The sequence below is a fragment of the Salvelinus alpinus genome, chromosome 9 (assembly GCF_045679555.1).
Source record: "Salvelinus alpinus chromosome 9, SLU_Salpinus.1, whole genome shotgun sequence".
NCBI classification, from domain to species: Eukaryota; Metazoa; Chordata; class Actinopteri; order Salmoniformes; family Salmonidae; genus Salvelinus; species Salvelinus alpinus.
This window is the reverse complement of record NC_092094.1, coordinates 53,203,343-53,223,174: the sequence shown is the minus strand read 5'-3', so window position 1 is coordinate 53,223,174 and position 19,832 is coordinate 53,203,343. Positions and strand designations below refer to the sequence as shown.

Below are 19,832 nucleotides of genomic sequence, written 5' to 3'. Positions count from 1 at the left end.
ACATTTCCGCATGTGGGTAACTACTGCAAGCGCCTCTACTCTCCTGCTCTATGCCACTACGCAAATGCAATGCTTTAGTTTGTGAATGTTAAAACATATGTATGGAAATACCCTCAAATAAAAGGTCCCATTCTGTACTGTCACCTCATATGAAACATTTGATTTCAAATCCATAATGCTGGAGCCATGAGCCAAATGAAATGTTTTAGCTTCACTGTCCAAAGGAGGGTCGTCCAAATAAATACGTAGTGGAGTGTAGTTAGAGATTTGTGTCAGGTTTCATAGGACTTTGTCATGCATTTGTTTCATTGTGAATACTGAGAGGAAGACCGAGACGTCTAAAGATGATATGTTACCTGTCAGTAAATACCCTGGTCCCAACTCTGTTTGTGTTGTCATGACCACAGGAGTTAGCAAGGCAGCACAAACTGATCTGGAACCAGGCTAGTCAGATCTCTATCCCTTGGTATCCCATCCTGCAGTCCTTTATATTAATGAATTAACCCTTTTAAATTACCCCCCCCTCATTTGTCCCTTTAGTTTTCCCCAGGCCTCTAACCAGACCCTGCTGGACAAGTTCAAGCGGCAGCACGAGGGGAACAGCTACATCGAGTTCCCCGCTGTCATGGAGCCCGCCTTCATCATCCACCACTACGCCGGCAAGGTGAAATATGGGGTCAAGGTAAGGACTGCTGACGTGACTTCATGATGGCAACATGTGTCCTTAGATCAGTGTACTCACCTGTCGACAACACAACATTCTCAACAACAGGTCATGCCTCATGTCAGCCTGGCTTTGTTAACTGATGATTGCCCTTGACACAAGCCTAAATGTGCTCCTGGGCCTCTAATAAAACCAATGAAATATTCTGTGCCAGAAAAAGTGTAACTAGGTGTGTAGTTAGGTACTGCCCTTGAGAGAAAATCAATCCCAAATGCTCAGCAAAAGAGAAATGACACCACTGCAAAAGAAATGCATTCCATGATCAGTTATGACACTCTGGTATTTGCCCTGGCCTTGCACCATTCTTCCATTCTTTGAGTCATTTGTCAGACTTCTCAAACATACACTTAGTGTACAAACCATTAGGAACACCTGCTCTTTCCATGACATAATGACGTAGACATAGGGTAAATCCAGGTGAAAGCAATGATCCGTTATTGATGTCACTTGTTAAACCCACTTCACTCAGTTTAGAGGGAGGGCAGGAGACAGGTTAAAGAAGGATTTCTAAGCCTTTAGACAATTGAGTGAATGGGCAAGACAAACAATTTCAGTGCCTTTTGAACGGGGTATGGTAGTAGGTGCCAGGCTCACCAGTTTGAGTGTGTCAAGAACTGCAACGCTGCTGGGTTTTTCCCGCTCGACAGTTTCCCGCGTGTATCAAGAATGGTCCACCACCCAAAGGACATCTAGCGAACTTGACACAACTGTTGGACGCATTGGAATCAACATGGGCCAGCATCCCCGTGGAACGCTATCTACAACTTGTGGAGTCCATGCCCTGACGAATTGAGGCCGTTTTGAGGGAACTCAATATTAGGAGGATGTTCTTAATGTTTTGTACGCTCAGTGCAGACCGTAGGTATAGTTACAGAAAGGAAAACCAGTCCTCTTGTTTTTCCATTGACCTGTTTTGCAATTTGAATCAGATTCACTGCCCAGTTCCCTGCTGTGTTTTGATAAAAAAAAGCTTTATATATGCTGGAGGGGTGATATTTGTTATAATATTGTATATAGGCCCACCCATAACAGCTTTAACTGTAGATATGAAGCTCTCACATATCAGTTGGCAGCTACCCAGCATGTATGCATTAAACGTGTTAGTAATATGGTTGATAATGAACACAGCTGGGTGTAAAAACACCAGTGGAGGGAGAGAGTACATGGAATTGTGCGTGTGTGTGTGCGACATCAGTGCTACTAAACCCAAATGTCTTTATTTTCCACCTCAGTGTTGTTTTGCATTCTTAAGTAAAGGGCGTAGTATTCTCTTGCACAATGATATGAAACAAATCGTGTTTACATTATCGATGTTCTCTCCTTATAGGCCCAGTGCAGGCAAACACTTGATTTTCCTATGTTTTATATAGTTCTACACGAGGTTGGAATAATACTGTGAAAATGATGATAATGCCCATTTCGTGTTCAAAGGACACATTTGCACTCGGTTTTGGTTTCGAGCTCATAAATGGGCCATGATATAGTCATTCCCGCATTTGTGTCATAGTTCTTACACATAAAGTGTAGCTAATTACGTTGCCAAATCCTTGCCAGTTCAATCCACCTTAGAGCCATCCCCTCCATTGGGTATTAGTCGGTTCATAGATTTACAATTAGTAGAATGAACACCCAAGTGTTCAATTAAATAACGCTTACCATTAACAGTTTTTCTTCAAATTCTTTATGTTTGTACTGGCAATTCTGCTGCTAAGGTATGGTGTAGCTCATGTCTAATATCTGTATATCTATAGTTGATCTAGTTGATAGATCTGTATACTATCCACCCCCCCCCCACAGGACTTCAGGGAGAAGAACACAGACCACATGCGTCCGGACATCGTGGCCCTGTTGAAGAGCAGTAAGAACGCCTTCATTTGTGGCCTGATGGGCATCGACCCCGTGGCCACCTTCCGCTGGGCCGTGCTCAGAGCCTACTTCAGAGCCATGGTGGCCTTCAGGGAGGCCGGGAAGAGACACACCGACAAAAAGACTGGTGAGACTAGGGCTGTTACGGTGACCGTATTACTGCCACACCTGGGGGGTCACGAGACATGACGGCGGTCAAATTCCACGTGACCGTTTAGTCACAGTAATTAGGCTTCTCCAAGCTCTGACGCTGCTGATGGTCATTAGTACGCTACCAAACTTGCTAACGGCCTGGTGCTCAGCACTCTATTGTTCCTGTAATCACACTGGCATCACTGCAAATGTGATCGAAAATCTAATCGAAACACTTCATGAGTGCCCATGAGCTCATGTTGCGTAATATTTCTATAGGCTATGCAACTGCGTGAGAAAAGAGTTTTGATGGCCTCTTAAAAAGAGGTGGATCCCATCAGCTTTCTATAGGCTAGGCCTAATATATTTATTTATCAACTTTCCTAATATTACGCACCAGTGTTGATTTTAGCATGTAAATCTTGGTGGGGCAAACAACAACAAAACATTGGGATGCATGGCAGCAAAGCCACTACACAACACAACACTAAACAAAACATTAATTGCACTATAACTGTGACAAATGGTGCCGACAAACTGTTAGGGCCTACATAAAGCTGTCCCAACTGCAGAGCTTCCTTTTCAGCACCATGGAGTGAATCCTTATCACTGCTACACCTGGCTATCAGCAGAGCCTTGTCTGGCAGTCAAACAGTTCATTCAGCCTCGTTTACTGCCTTTTAAAAACATAGCTGAAATGGCTCACTTGCTTAAACAAATGTGGTTTCTACTGACAGTTGAGATGTACAAACTACGGAATAAGGGGAGCGGATAAGAGGCAATCCGTAATTTTGATTAATGAGCGAGCTAGCGACAGAATTCAGAACATGGGCTGTTCTTACAGTGTTCTCCCTGTACACCAAGTCAGAATCATAGGATAAATAAAGGGGGACATATAAGTAGGAAATGAAAGCTCTTACAATATTCGATGATTACATTTCCCTAAAACAGGCTATAGGCTACATGTGAACCAACAAGTCAGAACAGTAGGCTAAATTATGAGGGGGAAAGGGACCAAATTATTGGGGTGAGCTACTATGGGCTACTAACAGCTTACTGCACAACATACACTTAGTATTACTTTCTTAGCTACAGTATACATATCTCCCTGGCATATTACATAATTTATGCAGCAGCATACAATACATTTTTGGACTTACCTCACAGGAAAGTGGCGCAGCGGTCCTTCTTGTGGTAAAATTTTGTCATCAAAGTCTGGCATTCTCTGGATTTATGGTGCTTTCAAGACAACTGGAAACTCAGAAAAATAAAAGGTTGAATCATGACATCAGTGATCTTCAGTTCAGAGCTCTAGAAAGACAATTGAGTTCCCGACTTGGAATTCCGAGTTGGATGACTGTTCAAAAGTATTTTCCCAGCCGGAGCTCAATTTTTTCAGAGTCCCAGTGTTCTTGTACTCACTTAAGTCTAAGATTTCACAATTCCAAGTTTCCAGTTCATTTTGAACAAGGCAGAAGTCATGCTGGATTGACAGCATGGCAAATGTATTCAATATTTTCTGGCACATGGTGTTGCATGTGAATGTTTATCCTTTTAAGCTTGGAAAGAGACCCTTAAACCCAGACTTGGACCACACACCCACTCCACTGAATAGCAGACTAGTGATTGCCTTGCAACACTTGCAGTTAGCTGCTGATTCCTTCCAAACCACTCATTGTTGAATTTGCGATTTCCAACTTGTTGTGTAATGTTTATTTCCAAATGCCGATGAGCACAGATACGTTTTATCTGTATTTTCTCTTTATATGACAAGGATCGAAAATCATTTGTCCGTAGATTGTCGACTTGATTCATAATGATGACTGCTTGTCTAGCTTGCTAGCTAAGATTTTGAAAGTATGATGTTGACATGATCAGTCCAATCAAATCTACGGTAGATATAACGTGATTTGACATACTTTTATCTGTGGCCAATGACCTTGAGCCTTCTTGGATGGGCACTTCTAATGTACCACCCAAGGGGCTTGAATTTTCAAATTCTCCCCATAGGTTTTGCAGTGACGTAATGTCCCCATGAGTGACAGAACACTGAACATATCACCGCTTAACTAGAGAACATTGCCAACCCCTATGCTTAGTATTTTCCGCTGGCTGCCTCACCACCACAGAAAGCACTGAGCTAATGCTGAAACACCTGCATTTTGGAGCTGCTTTACTCAAGACCATGTTTGTATGTGGTTTTATTAAACACACTTTTTTTTTTTTTATACATTATTTGCAAACTGATATGTGACACGTATTAATGCCAAAATAACATGCAAAACAGGCACACACAAAAATATAAAGTACCAATCAAAAGTTTGGACACCTACTCATTCCAGGTTTTTTATTTATTTGTACTATTTTCTACATTGTATTATGTAGTAACAAACATGTAGTTGAATCATGTAGTAACAAACAAAATGTGTTAAACAAATCAAAATATATTTGAGATTCTTCAAAGTAGCCACCCTTTGCTTTTGAGGACAGCTTTGCACACTTTTGGCATTCTCTCAACCAGCTTCATGAGGTTGTCACCTGGAATGATTTTCAATTAGCAGGTGTGCCTTGTTCAAAGTTAATTTGTGGAATTTCTTTCCTTCTTAATGCGGTTGAGATAATCAGTTGTGTTGTGATAGGGTAGGGGTGGTATACAGAAGATAGCCCTATTTGGTAAAAGACCAAGTCCACATTATGGCAAGAACAGCTCAAATAAGCAAATAAGCCTTCATGGTCGAATTGCTACAAGGAAACCACTACTAAAGGACACCAATAATAAGAAGAGACTTGCTTGAGCCAAGAAACACGAGCAATGGACACTAGACCAGTGGAAATCTGTCCTTTGGTCGATGAGTCCAAATGTGAGATTTTCTTTGTTTCAACATCCATGTCTTTGTGAGACGCAGAGTAGGTGAACGGATGATCTCCGCATGTGTGGTTCCCACTGTGAAGCATGGAGAAGGTGTGATGGTGTGGGGATGCTTTGCTGGTGACACTGTCTGATTTATTTAGAATTCAAGGCACACTTAACCAGCATGGTTACCACAGCATTCTGCAGCGACACGCCATCCCATCTGGTTTGGGCTTAGTGGGACTATCATTTGTTTTTCAACAGGACAATGACCCAACACACCTCCAGGCTATGTAATGGCTATTTGACCAAGGAGGAGAGTGATTGAGTGCTGCATCAGATGACCTGGCCTCCAAAATCACCCGACCTCAACCCAAATTGAGATGGTTTGGGATGAGTCGGACTACAGAGGAAAAGCAGCCAACAAGTGCTCAGCATATGTGGGAACTCCTTCAAGACTGTTGGTAAAGCATTCCAGGTGAAGCTAGTTGAGAGAATGCCAAGCGTGTGCAAAACTATCATCAAGGCAAAGGGTGGCTATTTGAAGAATCTTAACCTCTCTAGGGTACGTGGGATGGTAGCATCCCACCTTGTCAACAGCCAGTGAAACTGCAGGGCGCCAAATTCAAAACAACAGAAATCCCATAATTAAAATTCCTCAAACATACATGTATTTCACACCATTTTAAAGATACACTTGTTGTAAATCCAGCCACAGTGTCCGATTTCAAAAAGGCTTTACGACGAAAGCAAACCAAACGATTATGTTAGGTCAGAGCCAAGTCACAGAAAAACACAGCCATTTTTCCAGCCAAAGAGAGGAGTCTCAAAAAGCAGAAATATAGATAAAATGAATCACTAACCTTTAATGATCTTCATCAGATGACACTCATAGGACTTCATGTTACACAATACATGTATGTTTTGTTCGGTAAAGTTCATATTTATATCCAAAAATCTGAGTTTACATTGGCGCGTTATGTTCAGTAGTTCCAAAACATCCGGTGATTTTGCAGAGCGCCACATCAATTTACAGAAATAGTCATAATAAACATTGATAAAAGCATGGAATTTTAGATCCACTTCTCCTTAATGCAACCGCTGTGTCAGATTTCAAAAAATCAAGCCAAACAGATATCCACCATGTTGGAGTCAACACAAGTCAGAAATAGCATTACCTTTGATGATCTTCATCAGAATGCACTCCCAGGATCCCAGTTCCACAATAAATGTTTGATTTGTTCGATAAAGTTAATCATTTATGTCCAAATAGCTCCTTTTTGTTAGCGCGTTTAGCCCAGTATTCCAAATTCATGAGGCGCGAGCACTAGGTCCAGACAAAGTCAAACAGTTCCGTTACAGTCCATAGAAACATGTCAAACGATGCATATAATGAATCTTTAGGATGTTTTTAACGTAAATCTTCAATAATGTTCCAACCGGAGAATTCCTTTGTCTCCAGAAAAGCAATGGAACGCAAGCTAACTATCACATGAACGCGCATGGTCAGCTCGTGGCACTCTGGGAGAGACCTTACTCAATCCCCTCTCATTCACCTCCACTTCACAGTAGAAGCATCAAACAAGGTTCTAAAGACTGTTGACATCTAGTGGAAGCCTTAGGAAGTGCAATATGACCCCATTTCCACTGTATCTTGGATAAGCAAAGAGTTGAAAAACTACAAACCTCAGGTTTCCCACTTCCTGGCTGGATTTTTTCTCAGGTTTTTGCCTGCCATATGAGTTCTGTTATACTCACAGACATCATTCAAACAGTTCTAGAAACTTCAGAGTGTTTTCTATCCAAATATACTAATAATATGCATATCCTAGCATCTGGGCCTGAATAGCAGGCAGTTTACTCTGGGCACGCTTTTAATCCGGACGTGAAAATACTGCCCCCTACCCCAAAGAAGTTAAAAGTAAAATATATTTTGATATGTTGAACACTTTTTCGGTTACTACATGATTCCATATGTGTTATTTCATAGTTGTGATGTCTTCACTATTATTCTACAATGTAGATAATAGTAAAAATAAAGAAAAACCCTTAGTGTTCTAAAACTTTTGACCGGTGGTGTATTTTACCAAATGTCTTTAGTGGAACCTAAATCTCTGGAAGACCAGTTAAAGGGTCAGACATAATAGCATGTCATCCACATAGAGTGAAACTTTATGCTGTAAGCCCCCTCTTCAAGTATCTTTGGTGTTATTACGTATTGCTATGGCTAAACGCTCAACTGCGATGGCAAACAGCTGAGAGCATAGAGGACAACCCTGTCTTGTCCCACGTTGAAGTTGGAAATAGGATGAAAGGTTATTATTTGTGCTCACTGTAGCTATAGTGGATGAGTAAAGGACTTTTATCCAGGACATAAAACTGGGACCGTATCCAAATTGTTTGAGAGTATAAAATAGATAATCAAACGCCTTATCATCATCAAGTGATAACAATATCTCTGGAGTGTCAGATGAAAAGGAATTATAAAGTATATTACAAAGACATCAAATGTTGAGAAAATAATGATACTTTTTTTATGAAACCAGTTTGACCTGTAGATATAATGGAGGGAAGGACTGACTCAAAACGGCATGCAATCATCAGAAAGTATCTTTACATCGCAATTCAGTAAGAAATTGGCCTATATGAACCACACTCAATGTCTCATTGCTGAGGGTAAAGAGTTTGAGGGGAATGATTCCTCAAATACGGAAAGCAAGAGAGGAGAGAGTTGATCTGAGAATTTTATTTGTAAAGGCATTGAATATTGCACTTCTTTAATCTTGCGCTGTACAAAATAATTTGGTCCCTTAGATAAGCCTTGGGCGACAGTACACAATTCATCACATCACCACGTAGTATTAGGTGTTGTGTGTCCATATTTGTGGCTCAATTCGGTCTTATGTAGCAAAATTTGAAATTGTGTTTTTTACATTGGATAAAAGTAAAGACTCAGAGCTAGAAAATGGTATATCATACACTACAGTTGAGGAACAGTGGGAAAGTAATTCTGCTTTGAAAGTTGATCAACTTGTAACTCCACTTTTGAGAAAATGGCCTTTGAATGTTTTGGTACACCCACTGGAGAGCTATTTTTTGTCTACACCTATTCGGCATCGTTCACACCCTCTTAAGCTATAGCCCCGCCCATAAACTCAGAGCGTTGTCAGATTGTCCGTTCGTAAATTCAGAGTGTTTCGCTCTAGGGGAGTTCAGAGCACACACTGGACGCTCTAGCCGAGAAATAGGGTTCACCCGAGCGTTCTGTCCTAACAACAGCATACAAGCACCCAAGCTAAATGGCTAACTTTGGCTGGCTTGCTAGCTATTTCCCGACACAAATGAGAGAACAGCTCACTGACCATTTTACTCGCCCTAGCAGAGCTGGTTAGGTTGTTTTTATGTTATCCATGAAGATGTCATCTGGAGTGTTTTCTCCATCTCCTTAGCTATCATACTCTAATTCCAATGATTTCAAAACTCGATCTCTCGGCATGTCCAGCCCACTCATTATCTCAGCCAATCATGGCTAGCAGGAAGGTTACTGCCTTTTTCTGTGGCTAAACCAACTAGGCTCGTATTTTAAACAATTTATTAGTATTTACAGATGGCAGACAAGTTTGTTATTAAGGCACATGAATGTTCACATGTTTCAGAAGGCATTTTTTCCCCAAAACGCATTTAGAATTTTTTAAAAACTTTTACGTTCAAATGGCTAGTGGTGATGCACGACATACGCCTAGTTTCCTGAAACGAGTCACATTTGGAAATCAAGAAAATTTATTTGTGAAGAATGAACTGTTATCCCAATTTATTGCATAAATGTAAGCCAAGATAACAGGTGTATTATACAGTCTTCCTACTACATTAATGAAGCGGCCTGCCGAGTCTGCCTCTACACTTGACATTACGAACGGTATGTTTTTCCTAATTAAAATGGCTGCTCCTCTAGTTTTAAAATGAAAATTGGAATGATATGATTGACCGATCCACCCTCCTTTTAAACGAGAGTGGTCGAAAGTGCGGAGATGTGTCTCCTAAAGAAAGGCGATATCTACTTTAAGGTGATTTAAATGAGAAATAGCCCTTTTACGTTTCACTGGGTGATTTAAAGATGTAACATTCCAGCTAGCAAAAGTGACCGAGCAACCAGCTCTCCCTCATGATATTAGGTCTAGCCATGTAAAGTCAGGTGGGAAAAGGATAGATGCCCGATTACAATAACAACTGATCCATTAAATTTTTTCCCAAAAATAGCAAATAAACCCAAAAGTTAAAAAAAAAAATTTTTTTAAATGCTCTGAAGTCGGGTATGAAAAATAAATCCCACCCTGGTCACCTAATAGAACAAGGTAACTGCTAATCCCCACACAAAGAAATCCACACATCATGTGCTTGTAGTGGGGAACACTTAACCGATCAAGTAGAAAGCCCTGGTGAAATAGTGAAGGATTTAAAGTTTAAGTTAATAAATAAATAAGAGATACTTATTTACAACCCCAAAACTAGGCTGTTTTAACCTCTAATTCCTCCCAAACCCGGATCCGGGAGCACCCCCCACAGTAAAAAAGCTGACTAGCATAGCCTAGCATAGCGTCACAAGTAAATACTAGCATCTAAATATCATTAAATCACAAGTCCAAGACACCAGATGAAAGATACACATCTTGTGAATCCAGCCATCATTTCTGATTTTTAAAATGTTTTACAGGGAAGACACGATATGTAAATCTATTAGCTAACCACGTTAGCAAAAGACACCACTTTTTTTACTCCACCAGTTTTTTACTCCGTCAGTAGCTATCACAAATTCGACCAAATAAAGATATATATAGCCACTAACCAAGAAACAACTTCATAAGATGACAGTCTGATAACATATTTATTGTATAGCATATGTTTTTTTAGAAAAATGTGCATATTTCAGGTATAAATCACAGTTCTACATTGCAGCTGCAATCTGAAATAGTGCCGAAGCTGCCAGAATAATTACAGAGACCAACGTCAAATACCTAATTACTCATCTTAAAACATTTCTGAAAAATACACAGCGTACAGCAAATGAAAGCCCAACATCTTGTGAATCCAGCCAATGTGTCAGATTTTTTAAGTGTTTTACAGCGAAAACACAATATAGCATTATATTAGCTTAGCACAATAGCCAGAAACACAAGCAATTTACCAGCAGCACAGGTTTGCGATCGTAACAATATAGCAAAAGATATATAATTTTGGTCTAACCTTGATATACTTCATCAGATGACAGTCCTGTAACATCATATTACACAATGCATATAGGTTTTGTTCAAAAATTTGCATATTTAGCAGCACAAATCGTGGTTATACAATGTGATCAGTGGCAACAGGTCATGCATTCTGGTCTAAATAAATAATCGTAAACTTGACAAAAAAATACAGGTTGGACAGCAAATGAAAGATGCATTAGTTATTAATGCAACCGCTGAGTTAGATTTTTAAAATTAACGTTACTAGACATACAGTGTGCGTTACAGCCAGACTAGTGCCGCAATAATGGCGGACAAATCCGTTTACATTTTTCCACATAAATACGGAATAACGTCATAAATAGCTCTTACTTTTGGACGAGCTTCCATCAGAATCTTGGGCAAGTGGTCCTTTGTCCAAAAGAATCGTTGCTTGGTTGTAAAACGTCGTCTTCAACTTCGGAATTAGCAGCTAACAATAGCTATGTGGCCACAACATGCCCAAATGTTCAAAACGCAATACTAAGGAAATTCCGAAAATAGCAATATACTCGCATAAACTGATATAACTCGGTTTAAAATAACTTCGTTATGATGTTTCTAACACCTATATCGAATTAAATTACAGACGGGTATATCTAAGGTCGATAACTGAGCGTTTCAAAATGCCATCCTGAGGTCTTGCTTTGCGCAATGACGAACGTCGAAAAGAGAGCTCCCTTCGTTCCTTGGCCTTTTATAAGCTCTGAGAACTACGTAGAAACTCCATTCCACTTCTCATTGGTTACTGACATCCAGGGGAAGGCGGGTGCAGTTCATGTCGACCCATAGGATACATACAGAGCTTTAAACTGATCTGAGAACAGAGCCTCGTTTTCAGACCTTCGCAGTTCCTGTCATGAATTTCGCTGCAGAAAGAGTTCTGGTTCACCCACAGACATAATTCAAACGGTTTTAGAAACTAGAGATTGTTTTCTATCCAATAGTAATAATAATATGCATATTGTACGAGCAAGAATTGAGTACGAGGCAGTTTAATTTGGGAACGATAAATGTCCAAGTTGAAACAGCACCCCCTGTAGTGTCAAGAGGTTTAAAAGAAAGTTTAACATTTTATAAATCAGCAATACCACGAAGTTAGCAGCAACGTCTTTAAAGAAATTACTTAACCTAATAATAGAACTGTGCTTTATTTAACCTGGATACGGGTACCATCAATAAATAGAAATGAGCAGCTTCATGGTAATAAAATAAAACATTAAAACAAAAGGAGACTTGGCTCACCAGAACTAAGGCACTAACGTTACCTAATAATAACAATATAAACTGATACCACGGTCAACGCTATACAGTCTCTGCAAAAGAGAGACTGGGTCTGCAGTGCTAGACACATTCGTCCATTACCTTAATCGTCAAATAGGTGAACATTCAGCCATTTTCTTAGTTAAACCTCGGTAGAACGTTCGCCTTATGGGGGTCTTGGAACTCTTTCTCAGTGCCGTTGTATATTATACGGAGTCAGGCAGAAAAAGCCACACCATACCGAACGTCGGTCCGTCCACGGAGCACACTCTTGACATCGTTTAAAGCGGCACGGTCACAAGCATAGTCTGGGAAGATGGAGATAGGTGCGCCGTTGCATCGAAGTGGGCCAAATTCTCTGGCACGCCGAAGAACATCAATACAATCCTGATAGTAGTGTAGTTTAGCCACAATGACGCAAGGCTTTCCGCCAGGCTTTCTAGCTTGAGACCCCGATTTGAGCGGTCTACAAGGATGTCTTTATCCAATTTGAGGGTTTCCTTCAATAACTTTGAGACCGATGAAGTAGAACTTGAGCCCAGGTCCTCAGCTACCCCATGATCCTGATATTGACTCTTCGCATATAACCTTGTAAATGTATGCATTGTTCTTTAAGGCTAGCCACATCAGTTTCGAGCTTCTTAACCGTGGTTTGTAGCGTAATCGTGTCATCTGAGCATGTTGACAAGCCTTGTTCCATGTAGGAGACAGTTTTCTTAACTGTATCCAGTTCAATACGAACCATTGCTGTATGCTTTGCGAGTTCATTCTTGACTGCTTGCAACTCCGACTTAGTAAAATGTAAGTCCTCACTGAGCGCCTCCTTGAGTTCCGACTTGAGTGTAGATGAAATGTCCGCTCTGAGGGCAGCAAGAATCTCGGCCTTCAAATAATCAGTGTTACTTTTTCCGCCGAGGGGTAGAGCCGCTGCTACCCCTTGTTGAAGAACTCGAGCTCTTCGTCTTGGGCCTAGTGTTTTCTCTCTTGTCAGTGACTCTGCTGAACTTTTGTAGGTTATGTGCAATTTAAGCATTAAAGCATATATACAAGTTGAACAAAGTTAAGTGTGTCATTCAAAGGCTGTGTTTCCTAGTCCTTTTTGGGTCAATGCGCAGAGAAAGTATAAAATAAATGCAATTTCAGCAGGAGCTCGGAAAAATGTGACCTACTCCATGGCTTGCTCACTAGCTCCCCCCAAGTGCTTGTCAAATTGTGAATAAGAGACTGATGAAGTGTGTGTAGCTTGCAACTTTTTTCAAATCATCATTAGAGTCCCATCATGCAGCCTTAGAATGTGTAAAACATCAAAACATATAGCCCAATGATTGTATCACAACTAAAGTAGCATAAATTACTCTAAATTAAGCATATAGGAGGACCTGTTTCTTTGTTAACCGCTCAACACAGAATAGCCGAATGTGCGCACAATTTTTTTCTTCATACTATCAAATAATATAAAATAATGCCACGGCGTTCTAAGCAAATCTTGTCTGCTAAATGAACTAGTGTAGCCCACAGCCATTTGGCATAGCCAGATCAGGACCTAACATAAGGACAACTCAGAGTATGCTATTCTGTTCTTCTGAAATGGACTACATTTTCTCCATATCATGTTTCTTTAGACCTGTCTAAAATAAATAATGGATTTATTGTGACGGTGTAGGCTCTATTAAATGGATTTATTAGACTTTTTTTAAATGTAGATGTTCCAAAGGTCTGCATCAGTGGCTCGTAGCTAATTAACGGTCAATTACCGAGACCGGCAGTTATTTGCTTGATAATCACCAGCTGACAAAATGTCATGACCGCCACAGCCCTAGGTGAGACCATAGACTGCTCGTGTACATAAACATTAACACACACATGTATGTGTATACACACACATGTACAGTGGGGAGAACAAGTATTTGATACACTGCCGATTTTGCAGGTTTTCCTACTTACAAAGCATGTAGAGGTCTGTCATTTTTATCATAGGTACACTTCAACTGTGAGAGACGGAATCTAAAACAAAACTCCAGAAAATCACATTGTATGATTTTTAAATAATTAATTTGCATTTTATTGCATGACATAAGTATTTGATCACCTACCAACCAGTAAGAATTCCGGCTCTCACAGACCTGTTAGTTTTTCTTTAAGAAGCCCTCCTGTTCTCCACTCATTACCTGTATTAACTGCACCTGTTTGAACTCGTTACCTGTATAAAAGACACCTGTCCACACACAATCAAACAGATTCCAACCTCTCCACAATGGCCAAGACCAGAGAGCTGTGTAAGGACATCAGGGATAAAATTGTAGACCTGCACAAGGCTGGGATGGGCTACAGGACAGTAGGCAAGCAGCTTGGTGAGAAGGAAACAACTGTTGGCGCAATTATTAGAAAATGGAAGAAGTTCAAGATGACGGTCAATCACCCTCGGTCTGGGGCTCCATGCAAGATTTCACCTCGTGGGGCATCAATGATCATGAGGAAGGTGAGGGATCAGCCCAGAACTACACGGCAGGACCTGGTCAATGACCTGAAGAGAGCTGGGACCACAGTCTCAAAGAAAACCATTAGTAACACACTACGCCGTCATGGATTAAAATCCTGCAGCGCACGCAAGGTCCCCCTGCTTAAGCCAGTGCATGTCCAGGCCTGTCTGAAGTTTGCCAATGACCATCTGGATGATCCAGAGGAGGAATGGGAGAAGGTCATGTGGTCTGATGAGACAAAAATAGAGCTTTTTGGTCTAACTCCACTCGCCGTGTTTGGAGGAAGAAGAAGTATGAGTACAACCCCAAGAACACCATCCCAACCGTGAAGCATGGAGATGGAAACATCATTCTTTGGGGATGCTTTTCTGCAAAGGGGACAGGACGACTGCACCGTATTGAGGGGAGGATGGATGGGGCCATGTATCGCGAGATCTTGGCCAACAACCTCCTTCCCTCAGTAAGAGCATTGAAGATGGGTCGTGGCTGGGTCTTCCAGCATGACAACGACACGAAGCACACAGCCATGGCAACTAAGGAGTGGCTCCGTAAGAAGCATCTCAAGGTCCTGGAGTGGCCTAGCCAGTCTCCAGACCTGAACCCAATAGAAAATCTTTGGAGGGAGCTGAAAGTCCATATTGCCCAGCGACAGCCCCGAAACCTGAAGGATCTGGAGAAGATCTGTAGGAAGGAGTGGGCCAAAATCCCTGCTGCAGTGTGTGCAAACCTAGTCAAGAACTACAGGAAACGTATGATCTCTGTAATTGCAAACAAAGGTTTCTGTACCAAATATTAAGTTCTGCTTTTCTGATGTATCAAATACTTATGTCATGCAATAAAATGCAAATTAATTACTTAAAAATCATACAATGTGATTTTCTGGAGTTTTGTTTTAGATTCCGTATCTCATAGTTGAAGTGTACCTATGATAAAAATTACAGACCTCTACATGCTTTGTAAGTAGGAAAACCTGCAAAATCGGCAGTGTATCAAATACTTGTTCTCCCCACTGTATGTGTATACACTCAGTCACACACACACACACACACACACACACACACACAAACTCTTGGACGTACACTCTCCCAGACACACACACACACACTCACCCCTCTTCCACAGTGATAGAGAGCCACATACTGAGGCTTTTTGTGATATGAGTTATCTCCCTCCCGAGCCACCACAGTACAGTATGTTTCCCTCAGTGGGATGTCAGAAATAGCAACTGATCAAATGTAACTTCTCTCCAGGGTTGCGGGGGAAAAAGTTTCCCTGCCACATAATGTGTTTCTCCTGATCGTTCTCCGCCATTAGACTAGCTTGATTTCACAACCCCCGAACGAAAGTCTATTCCGTTATTCATCGCCATGGAGACCGCCCCCTGGTTTCGGGGATGTTCAAGTATGCATTTTTATACCCATGTATAAACACTGGCAAGGCAACATCCCGGAGGTTGATAGTTTTAGGGGGACAAAACTGACCAGTGATGATGCATGGGCTGCTACTTTCCCCCCCGATTATAACTGAACTTCCACATTAGGCTTCATCTCCAGCCATTTACGTGACATTCAGTCAAACATTTTGCAAACTTAACACATACTATTTCTTCCTCTTATTTCTCCCTGTCTGTTCCTCTCTTTCCTCCCTCCCTCTTTCGCTCTCTCTCCCTCTTGGTTTCTGTCTCTGTCTTTCTGTCTCTCTCCTCTCTCTCTTTCTCTTTTTCTTTCTTTCTTTTGCAGGGAATGATACTGCTGTACCATGTGTCGTCAAGAGCGTGGACAGCTTCAGCTTCCTCCACCACCCTGTGCACCAGAGGAGCCTGGAGATCCTGCAGAGATGCAAAGATGAGAAATACAGTAAGAAACTCCAAGTCCCACAATCCTCTCTGCTGCCCAACTCCCTTTTCCTGGGCTTACAAATAAAGAAGGGGACAATTAGCTTGTTTTGAATTAACTTGTTCTCCCTTAAAATACTCCCTCAATTAAAGGCCCACTCTGATATCTACAGCGTTTTTGATCCTTTAACATGTAACCAATGTATTTGGTTCATATGTAGTGCCACCCTCTTTCTTTCAACCTTCTGTTCTAGTCAGATCAAAGCATCGCTTTCATACTTTATTGCCAAATTCACATAGGCCAAATATGTAATAATTAGGGATGCACGATATATCGGTGGACATAATGGAATCGGCAGATATTAGCTAAAAATGCCAACATCGGTATCGGCCCGATGTTAAAAACCGATGTCGATGCTACCGTACATTCCTGACCTAGCCCACACAATGTCGAGCAGTCATTTGAAAGAGTAAGAAAATTTCAGCGAGACGACTCAAATGCGAAATCCATTAAAGCCAAGATAATGGCATTCATTGCCCTTGACAGTCAACTGTTCTCTGTCGTGGGTGATGTTGGCTTTCGCCGACTGGTCGAGCACCGCTACACACTACCAAGTGCGCTATTTTTCAGATGTTGCCCTACCGGAGTTACACAGTAATGGCGTCACTGCTATTAGCTTCACGACATACATACTATGGAACGCCGTTTGGGTCTTTGCTTGTCAAAAAAGATACAGTAGCACTGTCAAAGCTGTACAAAAAAGTCTGCAAACAAGCAAACACCGACCACAAACGATGTGTTTACAATACCGCGTTGGTAATAAAGCATCACTTGTTCAACCGCAACTTCTGGGGTAGCTAACACCAATACAACCAGCCTGAAAACAATGACCAGTAGAAACTGCAGTCATTTTCATTAGTCTTAGCAATGATATAGGAATCCTTGTGAGTAAGTATTAGCTAGGTTGCCACTTGTTGTTCGCCTATTGAAATTGAACTAGCTAGCCAGCTACTTAACCCTGTTGCCCAAAGCTAGCGTTATAAGCAGCCAGCTAGCTTCATCTGGCTAGTGAGGCTCGACCGGAGCTAGCCACAATAAGGATTACGCACAATAGTGGAATGTGCAGTTTGCCTTCAAATGAAAAGTATGTCATTGACAGTGATGCAAATGAATACAAATAGTAGAATTATTCCATACTTTTATTTTGAAGGCTAACCGCAAAGTCCACTATTGTGGCTAATCCTTAGCTTCACATAGATGGGTCCGACCACCATTAATCAAATAAGAACTGTCTTATAAATTAGGGTTATTTTAGATGACACCTAGCTGTATAGTTAGCTAGCTAACTATAGCTACTGAAACAGATGTCGTGTTATTTGACACGTCAAATAGTGTTATTTGACATGTATCTTTTTTGACACGCAAAGACCCAAACGGCGTTCCATAGAAATCCTGGTTAAGAATGAAACGACTGAACAAATGAACAAAGAAACAGCACAGCGAGTAAGTGAAATAAATAGGTTTTGATTATGTTTTACTGGTAATGGGGACATACGTAAATGCCAACAAAATAGCTTTTTGGTCAGTGTGTGTGTGTGTGTGTGTGTGTGGTGTAACCTTTATTTAACTAGGCAAGTCAGTTAAGAACAAATTCTTATTTACAATGACGGCCCGGGCGACGCTGGGCCAATTGTGCGCCACCCTATGGGACTCCCAATCACGGCCGGATGTGATAAAGCCTGGATTCAAACCAGGGACTGTAGTGACGCCTCTTGCGCTGAGATGCAGTGCCTTAGACCGCTGCGTCCATGTATGTGTGTGTTAACTATTTAACTGTATTAGAATGCTTTAAAGGCTGCTAACATTTTAAATATTGGTTATCGGTATCGTTTTTTTGGCAAGGAAAATATTGGATATTGGTATCGGCCAAAAATGCCATATCTGTGCATCACTAGTAATAATAAACAGGTCTGCAACAATTTTTGGCCTCGACTACAATTTGCATTGCTATTACTAATAAGTCATTGGAAATCAGACATGGATCCTCTTTCTTCATAAGGCACTGTTGCGCTATTTGCCCTGTAATAGTCATCGTAATGAAGCTGTTTCTCATGCATGACCACTCCCACACATACGCACTGAAATAGACCTCATGGCAGTGTGTTTAATAAGCACTGTGAGTTACTGTTTCCTCCTTCCTCTGTTGTTCCATTTTCTTCCGTCCTCAGAGGCTTCGCTGCCGGTTCAGAGACAGACTGACAATAGCCTGGACCTTGTCACGTGTGTGTGTGTGTGTGTGTGTGTGTGTGTGTGTGTGTGTGTGTGTGTGTGTGTGTGTGTGTGTGTGTGTGTGTGCACATACATGCACATGTGTGTGTGTGTTCCAAATGTCATAGCACTTTCATGATGGACACAAAAATCAAACTGAATCCAATGCGCAACAGCCTCAATCTCTTAAATGGATCATCCCTGAGGGAAATGTTTCCAGTGTATAGAACAATGGACAGTTAAAGAATTCAGTGAGCTTCCAAGCCTCCAGACCATGCAGCTTGTCTCAAATGTTCAATGTTAAATACCATTACGCCTCAGGCCCGTGGGGATATCTCTCTCATTCCCCATTATCTAGCCTTTCAAAGCATGGCAGGGAGAGACCTGCTGGGAAATCAGTCCATTAAGAGAGTTGAGACGAGAGGGAGCGCTCATATCTGTCCTCATCAGGCCTTTGGTATTTGGGGAAGGAGGGGGGGGGTTGTGGCGGTGGCTGATCACTGTTTAGGAAATGAGGGTCTGGCAGTGCAGTGCCTTTAATCACGCACACATGCATCTTGATGGCTTGCCTGATAATGGCCCAATGTGAATTAAGCAATACATTAGCCAATGATACGGACTGAATAGACAGACGGTCATTGTATACAGTCATGTTTTTTTTGGTGATGAGACCACATGTTCCTCCTTAAAGGTTTATACAATTGACACATCCTCTCTCTCTCTCTTTCTCGCTCTCCCTCCTGCCTTACATCACGGTCTCGTACAGGTATCACTAGGAAGAATCCCCGGACCCCCTTGTCAGACCTCCATGGCACCAACACACTGAACGAGAAATCCGCCAGGTATGAACCTGGCTGTCGCACTGTTTTATGGACACTCAAAGCAATGAGCTGTTCTGCTTTCAGTGTGTGATTGTTCAGTATATGCTACAGCAATTCACACTCTCTCTCTGTGTCTTTGTCTCTCTCTTTCCTCTAGGGATGGTTATGGTGTGGGCTGTAACGGGCGTAGCTCCATACAGGGTCGTCTGTCTTCCTCAGGCTCGGAGTTCGATGACGGCGTCTTCGTCAACTCCACTAGCAGCAAGCTCCTGGAGAGAGCGCAGGGCATCCTCATGTGAGCATGACTGCAAAGTTGGTCCACGCACAC

General features: G+C 41.6%; 1 protein-coding gene across 12 annotated transcripts in view; it reads left to right on the top strand.

Moving 5' to 3' along the window:
• myo9ab (myosin IXAb) overlaps nt 1-19,832 on the top strand; it is a 225,214-nt gene that overhangs the window by 162,550 nt on the left and 42,832 nt on the right. For all 12 annotated transcript variants that reach the window (XM_071326669.1, XM_071326668.1, XM_071326667.1 and 9 more), the window contains 5 exons: nt 541-682; nt 2,522-2,717; nt 16,320-16,436; nt 19,450-19,525; nt 19,662-19,799. In XM_071326669.1, coding sequence (XP_071182770.1) covers nt 541-682; nt 2,522-2,717; nt 16,320-16,436; nt 19,450-19,525; nt 19,662-19,799 — 669 coding nt within the window. The remainder of the gene's footprint in view (nt 1-540; nt 683-2,521; nt 2,718-16,319; nt 16,437-19,449; nt 19,526-19,661; nt 19,800-19,832) is intronic.